Raw genomic sequence first — 21,510 nt, 5'->3', positions numbered from 1 at the left:
TTTTTTTTTTTTTATTAACAAAATCTATCTATTATTTGTTATATCTGTGTGAATGTCCTAATAATCTGTGTAAATATTTCATGAATGATGAAATCCTTTTCTGTCCAATATCCCATTATCCTTCTTACCGAATAAAGTTGGTAGCAACCTCTTATTGCTGATATCACGGCCAGATATGGTACGCACCGAAGTCCGCTGTGCAAATTGTTCGGCGCATTTGGGTCAGTATTTGAAGATGGTCCAGCTCCTACCAGGAAAAGATATTGCATTAACTCAGCAGCCATGGACTTTGTGGAAAAGGAACAGAAGAGCTGAAATTATGAACTATAAATTGATATATAAGAATATACACCTAACCCAATGGAAGATTCATAATTTTGAAACATTATGCAATACAAAAATATTAATAGACTGTGCTTACTTATTATTCGGACTCTTCTAAGGAAATGCTTGCAATTTTTTTTTTCAATGCTGATTCATTCATTAACATCTTCTATGGATTAGGTTTATAGCTAGATTGAAAAATGTTAAATTGAACTTCCATGATAAACATGACATTTTTGTAACTAATAATTTATATAACCAATATAATATAATAATGTGTGCTAAATATATTTTTATAAGATAAAAGTTGTGTTAATTCCAATCTGATAAGCTAATACTTGTTATGAATTTAAATTATTCAATATGTACTTAATATACTCCTAGAAAACATAATAAATTATGTTAAATAATTAAAACATATATTTAATTTTTATGTATTAACGCAATGCATGTTGTTATGATAAAAAATATTTCTTTCATTAATTTGATTTAGTTACTACTTGCAATTAAAGAAATTTATATTTTCAATAATTTATTATTAACTCAAAAGCAATAGAAAATAATATTAATATAATTTTCAATATACAATATTTTATTAATTTTTATGAAACCATATACTATCAGAAAATACTATAAAACCGATATATTAAACAAAACTTCTTAAATATTTTACATTAGATTTTACAATAATTACTATTCATTATTAACATATCATGCAAAATAATTATATGGTATTATGTGAAAAAATTGAAATTTCTATAATTTTTTCAGAATTTTTGAATTCTAAAAGTTCTCATTAAAATATCTATGAAGAAATAAAATTATGTATGGTACATCATACAATTAACAGAATACTTTATTATTTAAGTGTTAAAAAAAATCAATAATTATGTATTATGTTTTCAATTTTTGAAGTTTTAATATATATTTTTATTATTTATTATTTTTGGTTAGGCACATTCTGACAATAGCCGCAGCAGTCAATTAGTTTTAAAAATACATTTCTCATATGACCATTTCATACCAAAAAATATACAATGCGGGGTCAGAATGCATATAAATAAACATGGACAGATTAAAAAAAAACTTATTTCTTGTAATAATATAGTTTCATAGTATTTGTCCATATTTTGTGTACTATTATATATTAAATCAATGCTAAACATATTTACTGATGTTTAATTGAAATATAAATCTATGCCAGTCTTTTTTCTGACTTATACTCAATATTAATTGTGACATTCTTCTTAATCAAATTAAAACCAGTAAGCGTATTTACATTATTGTTAATACAATCGAAAACTAATATAATAAAAGCAACTTGTTTAAAATTATTCAATAATACTTTGAGCCTTTACTTTTTTGCGACCCTGTTCAAATCCCACATTCTTACAGAAATGAAATTCTTTGTAAATTGATTTGCAGTTGAAACTGGATAAGTTTAATAACTAAGTTTTAATACTTTTTTCTGTTGTATATACACATTTTTGTTCGAGCTTAAAGTTCTTAGGTTTATATGTACATTTCTGATTTTTCTTCAGTACATTTACATAAAGGTAAATCTATCACAGTCAATATAATCTTGTTCAAAGATTTTAATTATCTGATAGAATACCTTCAATCTGCACATTGTCAAGTGATTTAATAGTATGCTAAATATTATAAAATGTGTTAGCAAGAGTATGATATACATTGGCTTGAAATTTTAAAATATTGCTGTGATCAATAATAGTGAATCTTTCATCTATTGATATATCAATATAAGTAAAAGAATATTATTCAATTGTAGATTAATTGGAACTATTTTTTTAGTAACAGTCGACAATATGCAGAAGCTTTTGCAAATAATTGTCAAAAAATCATTAATAAAGTTAGGGTGATAATAAATAAATTATATAAAATATAATTCTCTTTCTCGATTCATATACTTTACTACTGTCTGACTATCATAGTTAAAAACATACTATAATAAAAATTGTGGAGAATTGGTAACAAGACATCTTTCCAATTTAGAATAACAAATAGATCTTACCTGTTCCTTTCCAAATTTATAAAAACATCAATACACACATATATATCACATATGCATGAACACTAGAACATTTCTCTCATTTTAGAAACTTATTAATCATTGGTCCTTAAAAATATTTCATCACTATATCTCACTGTTTATGTAAATGGTTGGATTCCAAATCAGTTGATATTAAAACTTAAACACTGAACTAATCTAAAAGAAATGCTAATGGCCTTTTGCTGCTTCCTTAGCTGCCATTATAAGTGGTGTTAAACTTGCTAGCGGCCGAGCCAACTTCAAAAATGGGTGCTGTAAAAGAAACATGGAATAATATTGTATTTTCATTTACTTCTGTGAAGAAGAACCTTACCTTTAATAATTCAAGTGCTGTGGCTCTCCTTTCAACTTCCACTTCTAAACATTGATCAAGGAAATCCCTAAACACAAGACTAAGTTTTTCCTTTTCCTTAATTTCTGGTTTACCATTAGTTGCTATAAGGTATAATGCTTTTAAAGGGTTTTCATTTAAGTATGGAGGTTCACCTTCAATCATTTCAATTGCCATGATTCCTAGTGACCATAAATCAACCTAAAAATTATTAAATAATAAATAATACTGATCATTAATATATTGCTTTTATAATTTGTACCTTAGGCCCATATAATTTCCTAGTAACAACTTCTGGTGCCATCCAATAAGGAGTTCCAACCATTGTTGTCCTTTTATTTTGTTCAGGAGAAATTTGTGCACAAAAGCCAAAATCAGCTGAAACAGACAAATTCATTATAAAATATATTTCTTAATTCATATGTCTGCTTGTGTTTGCCAGAATTAGATTTTACTATAAATAAAATAACAGCTTACTTAATTTAACACTTCCATCCAGTCCTAGCAGTATGTTATCACTTTTTATATCCCTATGTATTACTTGGTTAGAGTGTAAGAAATCTAATGCTTGGAGAACCTCTCGACATACAGCAGCAATTTGTCCTTCGTCCATGCAAGTTTCAGTCACAACATCAGTCAAAGACCCTCCTGGAAGATACTCCATAACAACCCACAATTCCTAAAACAAATATATGTGATAATTTGCTAATACAAGAGAAATTGTTGGTAGAATATTATACAAACCTCTGAAACTAGGTAACTATCCAAATAATTCACAACATTAGGATGTTTATTTTCTCGCATGACCAGAATTTCATTTATAATTAATTCTTTCTTAGGTTGTTGGGCTAAATGCATTTGTTTTATAGCCACTTCCATTCCAGTACTGGTTTCTATTGCAGTATACACAGTTCCAGAAGCACTAAATATTAAAATAATATTAGTCACTGAAACAAATTTTGCTTTATATATACCTTACCCTTGTCCAATTTTCTCCATTCTTGTATATTTTCTATTCGGATCACCAACACTAACTATAGTCCTAAGCCTTTCTAGAATTTCTTCATCTGACATTTTTTTAGGTCGTGTTTGTTGAGGCACGCGTGTTTTATTTGTGGGAGTTTGTTGGGCGGTGGTTGTAAGAGTATTATTACTGTTTGCCGTATTATGAACAGGTGAAACTGCAGCATTTTTATTATTGTCCAATGTTGCTTTCAGCGGTAGAAGGGTGTTATGGTTTCTTCAACAGGCTTGGTATACTAAAAAGCATTATATGCAGTATAGTCAAAAAACAAATGGTATAAATATTATTTTTAGTTTCATTTACTTACAATAGATTTAGTTCTTTCAGGACGGCTAGCAACGGGTGGAGCTGGAGGTTCGTCTAAATCACGATTTTCTGATATCCTATAGGAATCTGGTCCAGAATTAACACTACTTTGAACCGGTAGACTACATGGTAGTAAATTACCACTACCACCTTCACTATCTGTTGGTGTTGTACTGCTAGGGGAACTAGAGCTTACACGACTCAGGGAGGAACCTAAAAAAGAATTATTTTTCAAATCAACAAATGGCCATAATAATAAAATAAAAACCAATGATTTTATTATTTTATTACCAGAATGTGTGGTTGTATGGCCATGTGTCATATATTTGGATGTGGGACTCTGCTGTGAATTGTCGTACCATTTTAAAACATCTAAAACAGCTTGAGGATTTTTCTTTTGTTCTTGTTTTGTTATAGTACTAGATACAAGTAATTTAGCCCAGTCCTCCGGCATGCCCTGTAAAAAGCAATTCTCAGACTTGATAGAAGAAAAAAAAATTCATACACAAAAATTAGACATTGGATAAAAAAGAAACAATTCCATAAAATTAATGTATTGGGATAGTAAGTTAATAAATGAATAACAAATTAACACAATACAGCAAATGATTCTTATGGATATTCTTTTTATGATATATTTAGAAAAATAATATATCCTAATTAGTCTATCCAACACGTAGAAATTAATGGAATATATATCTTCAATGTAATATTACAACATAAAATCATGCTGTCAGCAAAGGTTAGTAATTATTTCATAGCAAACACTTAACAATCAAGCGTACTTACTTTTAAAGGCAGCTTGAAACAAAATACATTAAAATCATTATGAACGCAGTAACAAAAGCCAATTTCAGCGATTAAATACTAACATTAACAATTAGCTAACAAAAATAGAATTTAGCAGCATTTGATATATTAGATTATTGGTGATAATTTTTCATATTATTCAAACTACATTATGTTAAGTCAGGCATATCACTGTGTGGTTATTTCTTTGGTATGTGAATTATACGTAATATTTGATATAAAAATAATTTGTAACAAAGAATGTATGTATTTATATATGTAAATAAATAAACATATACTTTTTGCATGTATGTTCACATATATCAAACGTTAACAATTTAAATATATACATTTCAATATTTCATATAAATATATATGTGAATACATGTAGAAGTAAAATTATTTCCTTTCATTTTTTGTTCGATCACATTATTGTTTGTTATAATGTTAGTCATGAGGAATGCAAATATATTGAATATTTGTACTTCTAGAAATTAGTATATAAAGAGTCTTAATGAGTGGGATACTTACAAAAAGTAATAAGTAGTGAAACTCATTTGAGTAATATTTTAGTTAATGATGTATGTTTAGCAAAAGTGTTTCAATATTTAAGAGAAATAATTTAAAGTAAGTGTAAATGCATATATATAAATATATTATTATAGTTAAAAGCGAGTGTAAAAATACAATATGGTGATAATTTCTATGAGCAATTTAATTTGACAAATTCGATTTTGAAAAGCAGCAATATTTTATAGTAAATAATTGCCAATAGTGCACAGCCAATGCCCAACAAAAGCATTATAATATTATGAAATACGACATTCATCAGCTAAAAATGTTTGAATAAATTTTACCGTAAATTCCCCAGTTACTGGATCAAAACCAACATGGATTGTATGCTCAAAATTGGTAGGATATGAGATGTTCGGTTTATTATTATCTGCATGAGCTTTTACACTTTTTATTTTTGCTTTGAGCGTTTTCTTCTTTTTCTCGGTAGCATCTTCAGGTTCTGAAAATAATGGAAATATTACTATGAATCATGGGAAAAAGGTTAAAATTATTTCTTAACAAGTAAAAAGAATTATCAGTAATAGGCAAAAATTTAAGAAGTGTTATTAGTTATAATGATTACATAAAATTTATATATTCTTACCATTTACTTGAATGTTTAAAGTATTTCAATTATTGGAAAAACGTATTAATAAAAAGCAGCAATGAGTGTTAGATGAACTAAACATTATCAAAATCCGTGCCATTTCAAACACAGAGCCGTTAAGTACTTTTTTTTATGTGTTTTTATTTAGAAAAACTTAAAATTTCACTAATTCTAGTACATGCTCATAAGAAAAACATAATTTTATTCTAAGTACAGAAACTAAGTATTATTTTACCACTAGTAAAAAAAATTAATAAAATAAAGTGTTTGTTAGGATATTTGTAGGAACATACTCGGAGTCATGACAGGTCCAAATACATAATTCTAATCTTATAACTTTGTTTAAAACCCACTTAAAGATTAAATGTAAACTCATGCAAGGTTTGAAGAGATCTGTTATAAAGCATAAAATCATCAGTAAACAAATATAACAATTTGAGCAATCACTTCATTCATGAATGACAGATGGGTGACAAAACATCCAAAATAGTCTTTCGTTGGGGCTACATCGAAACAAACCTTTTGGCAATGGTCTCATATCAACTGTAGTTATTGAATCACCTCTTTCGCCCCCTCGGTTACTAGTCAGCCGAACCGGTGGTGCCGGAGGCTTATCCTCGTCACTAGACATCTTGAAATTCGTGTTAAACTCTGCAAAAATTCAACAAAAATAACCATCACGTGTCAAACAACAATAAAACATTTCCATAGCTTTCACACAACACATGGGTACCATTAATTCTAAGGGCGTAAAAGTAAAAGGATCAGATTAAGCTCTATACACGATCACTTTCTATCTTTCTATCCTCACCTTACAAATTCTGTGGTTTATTATAAAATGCTAAAATGAACGTTGACCCATATTGAATAATAAAACACGTTTTGAATTTAACAACACGTCAATTAAAAACAATACATGATAATTGTAAAAGAAAAACTACCGCAGAACAATTTTCTCGCCGCCATTGCAATAATTATCATGGACACACGTTCCAAAGAGGTTTAAAATAACCGAGATCAAAAGAGAAGGACTGAAAGAGATGGGTATATGTAGCGTAAGCGCAAGAGCAGTACCAATTTCGTTTGGTAGTGGAACATGTAGATGACATGGATTACTTCACAAAAAAATTGCAATTTTGCAAAAACTGCAGGAAAGGGAAATAAACCATTAAGACTTTTTTTACAATGTTTTTTTGTGAAATAATTTTGAATTCTATTCATAGTACTCATTTCTTAATAAAATTTTACTTTCATGTTGCAATAAGTAACAAAATATGAATAAGGCATGGAATAACATTGCCATAAGTTATTTCATAGCTTGACCCTTGAATTTACAAAATTTTGTAAATTAATATTTTGAAATAAATAATGCATTTTAAATATCAAAATATAGTTCAAATATAGGTTTTTACCATCTAGTATGTAATGACATCATTTTCTTATCAGATTCTCATTGGAAAATGGTGACTAAATGCCCACTCATTAGAAATAAGGCTTCAAATGAAATAACTTATCAAGACTTCTTCGACATCATAGTACTCATTTCTTCTTAAAATTTTACTTTTGCTCACATATGTGCTCAAGATGACTTTAACACTTGAAAAAGTTATTCCTTGATCTTGAAAATTCTCTCCTGGAATTCATAAAGTTTTGTAAACTAACATTTTGAAATAGATAATGCATTTTCAATATAGCAATATAGTTTAGATATAGGTTTTTGCCATCTAGTCTGCAATGACATCATTTTCTTATCAGATTCTCATTGGAAAATGGTGACTAAATACGCACTCATTAGAAATAAAGTTTCCAATAAATTCCTTTATCATAGATAATACTCTCAAATCAGTAAACATTAATTTTTTTTATATTAATTTCAAAATTTACTTTGCCAGATTATTGCGCTAATATTCAACACAGGAAGCTTCTATAAAACGAGTTTGAATTTAAGAGTTAAACTTTTGATAAAACTGTTTAAGAAGACTGGTAAATTAATTTCATTTATGTTAAACCTTGAAAGTATTTTATTTGTCAATTTGCCAAATTTCAAGTTTTTTGAGTTCATCAGGAAATTAAAAATAAGATCGTGTACTATTTGTGTTGATCAATAGTATATTTAGAATTCTATCTGGTGACATATATTTATATATATATATATATATATATATATATAAATATAACTTTTATTTATTTTTATTTAATAAGGCAATTATGAGTGTATTTATAATTTCCCTTATATCAATTATTATAATTGAAACTCGAATCAACACTCCTCACTACATGGAAAATATTTTATCACAATTAAAATTGTTTTCACAAATGTAACATATGTTTATATAACCATTATAAAATAAATTCGACGAAACAATTCCTAATTTTATGATATTGATTATAGCATAAACATTATTATTATTAGTTTCACGACTGAACAATGCATAATGATATTATTTAAATTCAGTTATTTCAATAATTTCATTTGGGTTGGTCGAAAGAATTGTTAGAATTATTCAGTAATTAAGATGTTTTATATAAAATCTTTCGGCTTGTTTTGCAAATTTATTATTATTGTAATTTTTGCTACTTGGAATTGTGATAGCACAGGGATCAGAAAATCTCCAGGATTGGTAAGATAATGGACATATAAAATTTTGTGTTGGTTTTTCCAAATGTTTTGGGTCACAATTTCACTATTCTTCAGTAAATAAAATTATTTAAAATTATTTATAAATATAAAAAAAACAACAGACCTATTACTAATACTATACTAGTTCCAAATCAGACTACATGAATCAAAAATCTTTGTCTTTTATTGATTTTATTGATTGGCTTTTCAGGAAACAAGAATAATCAAATATATATTTTTATTCAGTATCCATTAATATCATTAATATTATTTATTTAATTAATTTCAGTTAAATATTACTATTTTATACGAGTCACTATGTCCAGACAGTGTGGACTTTTTTATGGAACAGTTGCAACCAGCTTGGTCGAGCTTGGCGCCCTATACGAATTTTACATATGTTCCATTTGGAAAAGCATATGTGAGTAATAATACATATTTAAAAGCATTAATTGAGTCATATTTTACAAAATATTATATATCATATTAAACATTAATATATTTATACACGTAGTGTCCACGTGTTCAAAAATCTTTAAAGTCTGAACCATAAGTTTCCAAACTATTATGGATCGAGGTCCCCTTGGGCTTTGTCATGGACCTTCTATTTATCTGATACCAATTTATTTATAATTTCCTAACTGTACTCAAGTTTATTATTAAATATTTAAAGTAAAAATATTTTTAATTTTTGACCCCAATTTGTTTTGGGTGTAGTGAACGCCTGGGGTACCATGTGGAGGTGGGCAACTATGGGAATTATTGGTCTAACCCAAAAACAATTGGAATAATTATTTGTATTTTACAAAAAGTCAAGTTCACAGATAATATTTAAATTTCACATATACGAGCATTAATAAGTGAATAATTTAATTCATAATCAATCAAATTTATATGAAAATTTTAATTTCTTTACAACATATGATCATGTAGTTTGATTACTTTAAGCTATTTTTTATGAATGAGTGGATGGTTTATTTTTGCTGACAAGTTTTTGTGTCCATTAGAGTATAAAAAATGGAAAAAGGTTCATCTGCCAGCATGGAGCAAACGAATGTGCAGGAAATAAGATGCAATCATGTGTTTTGCATTTACTTCGAGGCCAACCGTTTCGTCAATTCACATTTATCATTTGCCAGATGAATGGAATTTCGCCGGTGGACGGAAGCGCGGCAAGTATAATAGATATAATAATTAAAAATTATAATTTTAATTAAATAATTTATATGAAGGAATATTTTTATGATAGTCTGATATGAAATATTTCAATCCACAGTGTTTTAAGAAAGTGAATCTGAACGAATGGAAAGTTAGACAATGTGAAAATTCTGATATTGGTAACTCTTTGCAATTGCTGGCTGAAAATATCACGCACCGGTTTAATCCTGAGTTTATACCTACAATTTTGTTCAATGATGTAAGACAATAATTATAAACCATTTGTAATGTTTTAATATTTGCAACCTAGAGATCTCATTTAAGAGAGTAGAAGTATCTTCTATCACGCCTTATTTGATCCTTCTAAATGGTGATCAAAATTACAGCCCAATGGCTAATACAATGTAACTGTTTTGATTGCCATTTAATTTATATTAATAAAAAAAGTTAATATTAATTTAAAGGTACAAAATAGATAACATCAGAGAATTTATCTAATATTAATAATATATCAAATAGAAATAGGCCACGTTTTAGAGCTATGGGATTTCAATCAGAGGTCTATCATAATCGATATCCGTCTCGTGCAGCCTGATGCTAAGCAGCAGTAACATCAGGTTTCACTTAGAAATATAGATAGAAATACGTTTTCAAGTGAAAATTGACCTTACCCGGGATTGCTGCATCAATAAAAAATTTACAACAATTACAAAAATTGTTATGATAAAATTCATCATATAGAGATAGGATAACTGTTTGGGTTGCCATCTATAAAACCGACGTAGTTAGCCAAATCATCAAAAAAGCTTTTATCAAAAGTCTTAAGTTCTGATCGCTGTTCAAATAATAATAAATCTGATTTAATTATAAAAAAAGTATTTGGTAAGTTCTCAAATGTTGAAATTGAAAACAAAGATTAGATTCTTTTGTAACCGTATTTTTATAATATATAAACATAACAGTTTACATAAACCACAAGTCAGTAATGCCATAACTTCATTTTGTTTCTCTATATTTTTATAATATTTAAATTTGCTCGATATTTAATTTTTTATTAATTTATTTTTATTTTTCAGTTATATTTCAGGAGCTTCCAGAACATGGCTCTTATGGATTTTAAACATGCTGCTTGTAAATTTTTCCCTCCTGGACACGTAGCATGTATTTGAATAAAAAAAATAAAGTTTGTTATAGATGTTAATATTTTTGTAGAAAATATGTAGAGTAACTAGTTAGTGATAGAAGTCTAAAGTTAGTTTAATCAAATTATGAAATATGATTGATGTGCTGAATTGATAAAGTGATTAAAAGATTTAGTACAAGTAACCATTGCACTATCATCACATTTTATGATGATTGATGATGAATTTATAATTTTTTTGTAGAATTACTAGTTATTATAATCATAACATAGTTTGAAATAAAGTATAAAATATGATTGATGTGTTGGATATCAAGTAAGACTTATTACTTATTATTCCATTCCACCATATCAACTTTTTTTTAATCACTCATTCATGGGTTTTACGATTGCATAATCGAAATCTTCGTTTATAATTGATTCACCATGCATACGGATAGCGAATTAATAATTTAACGATTTTACGTGTATTAAAGTGAAGTTCAAATACCAGACAATATTTTATATGGATTCTAGAACCCGATGAATGTTATTTGCTAAAGGTACATTCCTGAGTCATACGTGTAACCTGAGGGGGTTGGAAGAGGCGGGTCAAGCGAGAACTTTACCTTGCGTGCGAGATGGTCAGAAATTCTTCAGAGGAATATTCAGAAACTATCGGAGAGAAATTAATCATAATAATACATATTCACATGTATGTATATATGTAATTTGTTTATTTGCCAACTCTCTCACGCTATTAGTTATCAGGTGAGGTGGTATGCAATATTTTCTAAACAAACCTTATCGATAAGAATTCATGAAACAATTGTAATGCATATATACATACACTTGGTCTCTAAAGCCTTAATGTTTAAAAATACATGTAGTTATCTATTTATATTTTGGAATCCCAAACAATAACATAAGACTGTTGATTCAATTTACAAGATGAATTGTAATGATTGTAATTGGTGCTATATAGGTGTCAGTTTCTAATATTTCCCTAAAAGATAAAATTAACATATTGATAATTCAAACAATCAAATCAAAATATCAAATTAAAATTATGTTCTCTGAATATATATAAAAAATTATATATATACTAGATGACCCGACAGACGTTGTTCTGTACTCATGTTTACAATTCAGAAGTTTAATTATTTTTTTATTAACCTATACTGATATTTACCAATTAGTTAAAAATTATTATGTTTTTTTACACTATACCCATATGGATCTTAAGTGCTTTAAATAAAATGATGAGTATTTGCTTTTTTGATAAACATTATAAAACATTTATTTCTTATAATTAGTTTTTTTTATCGATATCCGTCGTTGATTTGAAAAAATGAAATTAAATTACTCCACTGAGAGGGATGTCATCCCCCCGGGAAATGGCAAAGGAGCTAAATTATTTTAACTTTTGAACTTGAGAGTAATATAAACCTAATTTCAAAATTTTATATGAATTGGAGCACAGTAAAAAAATCAGACCCAAAACGCTACATTGACTAGAGTAAATATTCCGTATCCGATGGCAAAAATATGAAAATATTAACGTTTGTATGTGAAAAATAAAAAGGGCTGTTTATCGGTTTTTCCGGAAATTATTCGATTTTTTCTCGCAGTAAGAACCATCCTTGAACTTCAACGAACATTTTAAAAAAACATTTGGCCAAATTGGTCCAAGCCTTGTTGAGTTACCAACACATTTTGCGATTCATTTTTATATCATAGATATATAAATGAATATATATATATATATATATATATATATATATAATATATATATTATATATATATATATAATATATTTTTTACTATCTTTCATATCTTTTATATCTTTTGTACTATAATTTCAAAGATGCAATTCAAAGTGATTTATCATTGCGTGTATACATTTTCAGTAAATCTATAACTAGCAGCAAAAGGCGGAAAGTAAAGCCGTTAGTCTTACAAATAATCATACACCGATGATTATTTTCAAAGATTTAAGTACAGTGTAGCAATATAATACAACTCATCATTTGCAAATTATTATCATATTTAGTAATAAAAAATGCTTCTCATCGTAGGTTAAATAATGTAACAGTTAACGAATGATTTTTAGGATTAATACAGATTGGAAAATAACCGGAACAGATGGTCTTGAAAATTCTGTTTAAATAAAAATAAAAATAAGATTTACTGATACCACAACAACCCTTAAGGATCAATTTTTTTTTTGAATCTTTTGATATGCCCTACGCTAGCACATCTAAATTTGATATATTTGAACTTTTAAGAATTTATTTAAAAAAAAGATTTGTTTATCTCATTTGATGCAGCAGGAAAGAGCTATTTTCACTTGAATACATATTTTGGTTCAATATTTTCAAATAAAAATGCTGTTGCTTGGTACAGAAATATTCATTGTATATTATGAATCCATCCATTTTGTTCAATCATGTATCTATTACAAAATGCATTCTAAATAATTTATTCGACGAGGTTTAGTCACCGGATGGTTAACGAACTGGTCTAGGAATGAATTTCCTGCAGCAACTCCATTACTCGTGACTTGCATAAGAATAACTTCCGATTGGAAGTAATCTTAAAAATCACCGTCATCAAATAATACATTCTTTGGAGTATAAAAAAGTATTTATTATATAAAATACATAGTATTAATACTATAAATAATAATTAAAATGATGCTTGGTGGCAAGTTATTCTAAAAACAAGTCTCTTTCGTCTCATCTACAAATAGTGTGTTTTTCTTAGGTTGTTTTTGTTGCGGTGGTGTTTGCACAAAGCGCAGGATATGAGGAGCGCAAAAAATGGCATGCTGCTCCTCTGAAGTCAATTTGTGACCTATCTTGCAAATCTTGATTAAAAACCTGAAAAAAATAATATGAAGATACTTAGAAGCAAACAGAATATTTACTCGGTGTAGTGAATTATCATCATCCTCCTTTATTCAAATATTTAGCTATGCTTTTCAGAATTGATTGGTATTGAAAAATACAATTAGTTTATTATTCCAAAAAGCAGAGTGAAATCATACTCAAATATGATATCCCTATGATTATCATATTTTATTAAAATATTTGGCAATGGTTTTCAAAATTGACTGGTAGGGCATCAAATATTTTATTAATTGCTAAAGCAACACCAATCATACATAAAAGAAAAAAATCATACATAAAACTAAAATTCTGATCATTATCATCCTACATTAAAATATTTAGCGACAGTTTTAAAGATTTATTTTTGAGACCTCATATATTTTATTATTTTCAAAAGCAGAGTAAAATCATATAAGAAATGTTAAATGAGCCTAGACAATGGCTCGAACAAATTAGTGAATTTAAAATAAAACAATCATGAAAGTTCTGGATAATGTTTAGAATTTTGTCTTGAAAAAGGTTTAGAATTTTGTATTGGAAAGGGTTTAGAATTTTGTCTTGGAAAGGGTTTAGAATTTTGTCTTGGAAAGAGTTTAGAATTTTGTCTTGGAAAGGGTTTAGAATTTTGTCTTAGAATTGATTCATATTTTTATTGTTTTAAATGCCTCGTGAATCTGAATCATTTTCATAGTATTTTAAATTAATTTTTCTAGCTAAGAATGATTACTTAAGGTCTCCTCCTTTAAATTTAATAAAATATTTGTATAAACTTTATACCAAAATTCTTAAAATTTATGTAAGTAAGTTTGCTACATATTATATAGTAAAGTAAGCAAAAATTTGGTGCACCAATGGACTTATATAAATTTTAAGTATTTTGGAAACACCAATATGCATACTATGAGGTATGACTAAACCATTATTATTCCACCAGATATTCCACCATTCCATATAATACGTAATTGATTTACATAATTATTAAATTTTTTTAAACATATCAATTTGAATTTTATTTTATATACAATTTTTAAGAAATTTAAAACACATTAATATGTAATTTTATTTTTTGGTACCTCAAGTACGACAAACCGCTCTTAGAAAATCCATTTTTCCACGGAATCTTGTTTATTTTAAATAGTTATTAATTTAGTGACGATTATATAACGTTTTATACTGAAAATTGTTCAAAATTATATTAATTTTCTTTAAAGTTTAGTACCTTTTGATATTCATTATCGAACTCCAGTTATAGCGACATTTCTAATAAGTAAAAGGTCAAAATCAATTTCACTCTACAATATTGTTGCAGAAGATCATTAAAATATTCTATGATTGATTAATAACTATCATACAGTTAGATTTGTCCTGAAATTTCTAATTTTACACGAACAAAATTTTTTTATTTTAAGGAGTATTCATAGAAAAATTATGTGCAGACACATATCACCTATTATACACAGCCAATTTATATGTACATTATATTGTAAATATTTCTCTTAGGCATAATTTTGAAATAAAGTTAAACGATTTCAAGAAATTTGTGCTAAATTCCCAAATTTTAAGAAAAGTTGAAAAATTATGAAAAAATGCAGACACTCAGCAGATACTCAGTCTATTGCCCATAAGCATTCCCTCTACAGTGCCCCATGTGCTGCAATTAGTCTTATTAAAACCGAATTATCGCCATCACAACAAACCCTTGATGCAAATATTTTATTTTATAAAGAAGATTGATTGATATTTCATTACATCAATTAAATTCGCATTATGTATCACTCACCCCGTTGAAAACGATTGTGGGAATGAACTGCGGCCAGATTGCGTTCGTCTCTCTTTCGGCGCGCAATTGCAACAATCTTCCGACGTCGGACTTCATGCAACGATCGACCAGATTCCAGTCGATTCCGACCATCCTAGTACACTGAAAAAAAAAGAAACAGAAAAATTAAGAACCAAATATGAAGGTATTTTAATAGAAAACAACTAATTAGGAGTACACATTCATCCATTTGTCAATTTTTCTAAAAATAACACGTGACACACCTGGTGTTGATTGCCTTTTACCATCCATTCATAATTTAGCCATTAATATTAGGGTGATCCTTAACATGGACATTTACGAATTTCTTTGCTCCCAAGGGCTCCAATGTTTCCAAATTAATAAAAAATGAATCTCTAATAGTTTTAGCTCTTAATATTAACATTTAGATAGAGCGCACTCCAATTTATATTTGTTATTAACATATGTCATTAAGTAAATTCTTGCGCCATCTGTGATAGTTTCGCGATCTCTCAAATATTATGACACATATCAATATTTATAAACCACTTAAAATCTAATTAAATCCATGTGGGCTGTTCCATAATATCTATTCATCATTGAATCAAGATTAATTTTGCAGCAAAATATTTATTTAATTGGTGATGTAGAAACTCAAATTATTATCTTGATGCCATTATGAATAAATATTAAAGAATGGCCCAAATGGATTTAATTAGACCAGTATCCACTAATATAAATCTGCTGTCACATACCGTTGTATTAATTGCTTATATATTTTTACTATCATATTTTTTATCTTTAGCGTATCAATTGTAAGATTAGTATCTGTTATTTAATAAAACAAACTGAAGATATATTTAAAGTTCATTAAGATGCATAAAACATGAGCAGAATTTCAATTAACATAACGAACATTTAATTAAATTCTAATTGGCTTATTAGATGATGTTACTCGCAAAATATGCTAAATTACAAGATTTTCAAACTAATTGCACATTCTGATGCAATAATTATATAAACCGATTTATTTTTAGAAACGCAGACTGCACAAGATGCACATTTAAAACAAATATCAATAAAAATACAAGTATTTTTAAAGCCACATTATTTTATTACATACTTGGTTAAACTTTATCTGTTAATTGGAGGATGTAAGATGTTTAATGTGATATTAAAAAATTAAATATCTCAAACAATTAAAGAAATTCACGTTTTAAAATAAACAAGTTGAGCAAGTATTCAAAGTTTTTATTTGCTACGACATTCTTATACTGACTATGTAAGAATTTTGATTACAAAGTCAGGGAATATAAAAATGTTATAAATTTCGGTGAAATTCAAAATAGAAAGTATCCTAAACAGTTGAAAAAAAAGAGCATTTATCACAGTAAAGCTATCCGAGAAGAGAAATATATGTAAATTGAGATAGCTAAATCTTTTTAAACTGCGATTTACAAAATCACTGAATTGGCATTCTATTTAGAAATTTCAAGTACTACCAAAAATTTGCTGATGTTCCGTACTTATTGGCACAGATATTTAAAAAAATATATCCAATTTGCTGATTGACCACTTATAAAATAATATAAAATAATAATCTGTATGATTCATCTACACATTGGTGCATTATCTCATCATAACCAGAAGTAATGAATTTATTGTTTCATAGTATGATATGATTCTATGAATATATTTCGGGCAACTGTCCATTTCCGTTGTTTTCACAAATTAATTAACATTATTTAAATTATTTTCTAATTTACCGTTTTGCCAGAGTGGTCGGCTGATGGATGCATCTGACATCCCACAAAGCGCATGTGCATCATCGGGTTTTTGCCAAGGAGGTGCAGGACGCAGGACTGCAGCATGTTGCCCCTGCACTCTTCTGGACCGTGTTGGCATTCGAAGGATTCACCATCATTAATATTCTGTGAAAGAAAATAAAAAAACAATTTAAATGAATGAAAAGCATTAATTGTAAATTATATGAATACACAAGTAAAGGAAAAGTCAACTCGAAAGGAACTTGAGTAACTGTGTTGTCGATTATGACCTAGAATCGACTTCAAAGGGCTCTTTATTTAAACCCTGCAAACCCCAAGTCACATTTAGTACCTGGTTCAGCAAACTAAAAATGACCAGAGAAGACATTTCCATGATAAATAGAATTAGATGCGCTCACACCTTTTGTAGGTCTCATTTATACAAAATTGGACGAACATAGGACCCCTTCTGTTCCTGTGGACCAGAATTTCAAACAATATACCATATCCTTTGGAAATGCTGCCTACTCTCAAAACAGAGAGAAGAACTTCTTCAAGAACTATATAGGAATAATATAACTTTCCCCATTAACACGGCAATATTATACTGAATTTTCTACATAATTTCAAAATCAGGATTTGATCTATATATAGTGTGTATGCATAGATGTATATATGTATATATATATGTATGTGTATATGTATGTATATTTATATGTGTGTATGTGTGTATATATATAGATATTGTATGTAGCTATCTAAGTATATATCATAAATTAGGTTCTTTAGTGTTTTTGCAATAACAATATTATTGAACTGTATTGAATAATGTATACTAAAATATGTAAATGTTGCTAAATGACCTAAAGGTCAAAGGCCAAATAATTAAAAAAAAACTGTGTTGTCTTTTAGAACCAAGATTCAATTCATCAACCTATCAAAAACTGTTTATATATAAGATGATTTCAAAACTCAAAACTATCAATACAATTGTTTGTCAGCAATCAGCAAAAAGAAATAATACGGATTGCAACCAGGCACAAGTCACCAGAACTGACTGATAGAAATCTGGTTGTTAATTTTCCAAAGAAACTAAGACTCAAGACGATTTTGTTACGTATGCAAACGTTAAAACCAAGTAATTATAAATTTGGTATTTATTTATTACATTTAATTTCCAATCATGCAAAGAGAAGTAAAGACGTAACAGTAATGCTATCTGCTCAAAATTTAATTCAATTACTTTATGAAGATTATTTGTTTTTGCAAAAGTATATTTATATAATTATGTAAATGATGTACCCAAGTAATAATAATTATCTAATTATAATTTTTATATTATTTTATTATTCCTAATTCTGCAAAGACATAACAGTACTACCATCCGCTAATCTCTGTTCGCCATAGCGATTAATTACAAAAAGCTCATTATCTCTAGTTTTGCTGTAGTAATTAGAAGTCATTACCTATGTTTTTCCTGTGCCCTAGTAGTAGTAGTATATCCATTTCCAATTACGAATAGAAATACTAATCGTGTTTTCAAGATCAATCTATACCACTTTCTTGTCCAGCATCCTGGTAATCTAAGAAGCCATTACCAGACCGACAATAAAAACGTGCATATTGCCATTTCGATCGTTAGTGTGACTTATTGGTTTCTTATGATGTTCATTTATTGTTTTATTGGAGAAGAATAGTCAAGAATACAACTGAGAGTTATGCTAGGATTGATTACCACAGGTACAGAACTATGGAGAGATCACATGTTTTTCTTGGGTGTTATGACCTAAGAACAACCATAGCATTCCTTCGCTATGATGTTGCAATTTCATAAAACAGAACATAAATCAATAATTTTTATCTAAACTAATGTGTATCGATACTTGGTTTTACACATGACAAAGTTGCTTGACAAATAGATTGCGTTCGACAGGAATTTTTAGATACATCTGTGGTTCTTAAGCGGTGATCTGGGGAAAACTGATGGTAAAAGAATAAAAAGATCCGATCGGACAACTAGCCGATTTTAATTCTTTGAATGAAATAAATAAATTCTCTATATGTGTGAATAATATAAAACTTTACAAAGCTTCATTAATTGCCGAACAATTATTTTCAAGAGCTAATAATGAAGGAACGGTCCAGCCAATCTTCACCAAAAATTGTTCAGCGCTTTTCCCAACTAATATCTTTCGTACAGTTTTTAAATTTTTAAAATCGGTTCAGGACTTTTTGTAAATCGTAGAGAATTATTTTTGCACTTTTCTACTAATTCTAAGAAACAATTCAGCCGATCGTCGTGCAAAACTAATCAATGCGAATTATCATAGAGTTTAACCAAATGGCTTTTAAATTTATAAAATAATAATAAAATCAACCATGTCTTTTTCGATATTTCAAATTGACGTCAAACGAGTATTTTTCGCATAGATCTTATCAATTTAAAATGCAAAACAATATATTGTTTATTATTTCTAACTAGGTCTTCCAACTCGAAAGCGACAAACTTTGTCGTCACAAATGCGACATCCTTCCATCAATAATCAATATTTAACAAAAATCAGCATACAATATGCCAAATAAACATTCTTCGTGCCTTGGGAAGATTTCCAACGGTATTTTATGGAGAGTTCCGCACTATTAATGTTTATATTATTACAATATGTGTATCCGTAACGGTGCGACTGATAAACTGATTATCGATGAAAACGCGTAACTTGTACCGGTATTTGTCATTCCATTGATTTTTTTATTTAGGAAAGGAATGTATCAAGAAATTATATGATGTTATGTAATTAAATTAGTATTTATGATGTAGCCCTGTATGATTATTATTGCGATTTTTGCGAATTTGCGAAACGCGATCGCATACACGTCTGTAGGCGTCGTACTCTCTCTTGGCAATTTTATGGACTTTCTAGTCTTCGAACGCGTAAAAATATGATATTGGGAGTAAATATAATGGATACAGATGTTGGAAACTTAAATATTAAGATAAATTCATATAGAAATTTTTCGCAAGATTTTCAATGCAAGGATTTTGTTTTCGGAGCAAATAGATCCAACTTAGTGCAGTGGTTTTCCCTTGAAGAGGCGCTGATTTAAGAAATCTATTTAATCATTTCATTTTACTTTTAAAGAATTACAAAAAAACATAATTTAAAATGTATGCTATTAAGATTTGTTGCATTTACATTATTCTATTAATTTAGAAGAAAAAAGTTAAATTATTGCTCCTTTTATTTATCATTATTGTATAAAATTGTTATAAATAATTTTCTTATATTCTGATACATTCATTATATGTCTTCAAGTAGTTCAATTTATTTATATATATTTAATATTGCACTTCTCATCGTTAAACTCTATAATAGAGAAAATGATATATTTTTATTTTTATTTGTTTTATATTACAGAGGCAAAACATTAATATTGCTCCTACTTCTTAGATTCTGTAGTTTGAACATGAATAATATTTTTCATAAATAATAAATCATTATATTAAAATATAAAAAATATTAAGCATAATCATAACTCCATCAGAATCTTTCCAAAAAATCTACATCTGAGAAAAACTCGACTTGCTCCGGCGGCAAAATTCATATAAATTTCGCAATTTGCGAGTGAAAAGGGTTAATTACGATCCTCCTGTCTTTGAAAATTTGAAATAAAAATTGCATTCATTCATAATCAGTTATGTATTTATTGTATTTTTTCATGTTTTCATATAAATCAAGGTTGATTACCCTTGTAAAAATAATCGCGCACGAGTTAATTGCAAACGAACCATAAAAATAATTTCTAATGTTATATATCAAATTACGCATTCCTACGATTTGATAAAAAACGACTTTTTTTATATTAAATCTGTAAAATTTAATTTAGTTTAACGTGAATATTGTGTAAAACTTATGCTGATTAGGACGTCTAATTAGGTCAAATTTTAAAATTATCTTTATGAATGTAGCCCGAAATCATAGTATGGATTCATAAATATAGTAGATAAGCAAATTAAATATTTAAATATAGCTACTAGTAATATAAATATGTATAATATTTTATTTTTTACTATATGTAATAAATCTTTAATATTATTTTAGGTGATTCAATATACTGCTGAACTCTGCAAATGTTGCAGCTTATAAAACATTACTAAGCATTCTAAATA

General features: G+C 27.9%; 3 protein-coding genes across 3 annotated transcripts in view; 1 reads left to right on the top strand and 2 right to left on the bottom strand.

Annotated features, from left to right (window-relative positions):
* Nucleotides 1-2,437: 2,437 nt before the first annotated feature.
* On the bottom strand, nt 2,438-6,977 carry LOC113371613 (serine/threonine-protein kinase PAK 3-like). Its single transcript, XM_026612256.1, has 14 exons — nt 6,819-6,977; nt 6,527-6,658; nt 5,703-5,860; nt 4,846-4,857; nt 4,348-4,513; nt 4,198-4,269; nt 4,058-4,143; nt 3,962-3,985; nt 3,706-3,926; nt 3,471-3,648; nt 3,204-3,405; nt 2,989-3,104; nt 2,709-2,927; nt 2,438-2,647 (listed from the first exon to the last, which is right to left on the bottom strand). Exons 2-14 carry the CDS (start codon nt 6,636-6,638, stop codon nt 2,564-2,566), a joined length of 1,650 nt encoding a protein of 549 aa, XP_026468041.1. The 5' UTR covers nt 6,639-6,658; nt 6,819-6,977; the 3' UTR covers nt 2,438-2,563.
* Nucleotides 6,978-7,047: 70 nt separating this feature from the next.
* LOC113370290 (GILT-like protein 1) lies at nt 7,048-10,954 on the top strand. Its single transcript, XM_026610963.1, has 5 exons — nt 7,048-7,062; nt 8,917-9,048; nt 9,635-9,799; nt 9,904-10,044; nt 10,862-10,954. The coding sequence occupies exons 1-5, from the start codon at nt 7,048-7,050 to the stop codon at nt 10,952-10,954; spliced, it is 546 nt and encodes a 181-aa protein (XP_026466748.1).
* A 2,655-nt stretch (nt 10,955-13,609) lies between these two features.
* Nucleotides 13,610-21,510, bottom strand: part of LOC113371614 (GILT-like protein 1) — a 44,219-nt gene continuing 36,318 nt past the window's right edge. Inside the window, exons 3-5 of the mRNA XM_026612257.1 lie at nt 17,343-17,507; nt 15,577-15,717; nt 13,610-13,787 (exon numbers count right to left, since the gene is read on the bottom strand). Coding sequence (XP_026468042.1) covers nt 13,668-13,787; nt 15,577-15,717; nt 17,343-17,507 — 426 coding nt within the window. The 3' untranslated portion in view covers nt 13,610-13,667. The remainder of the gene's footprint in view (nt 13,788-15,576; nt 15,718-17,342; nt 17,508-21,510) is intronic.

The sequence above is a fragment of the Ctenocephalides felis genome, unplaced genomic scaffold, assembly GCF_003426905.1.
Source record: "Ctenocephalides felis isolate EL2017-DRISC unplaced genomic scaffold, ASM342690v1 CF-g0.4_SCAFFOLD_01492, whole genome shotgun sequence".
Classification (NCBI taxonomy): domain Eukaryota; kingdom Metazoa; phylum Arthropoda; class Insecta; order Siphonaptera; family Pulicidae; genus Ctenocephalides; species Ctenocephalides felis.
This window is presented reverse-complemented; position numbering and strand designations above follow the sequence as displayed.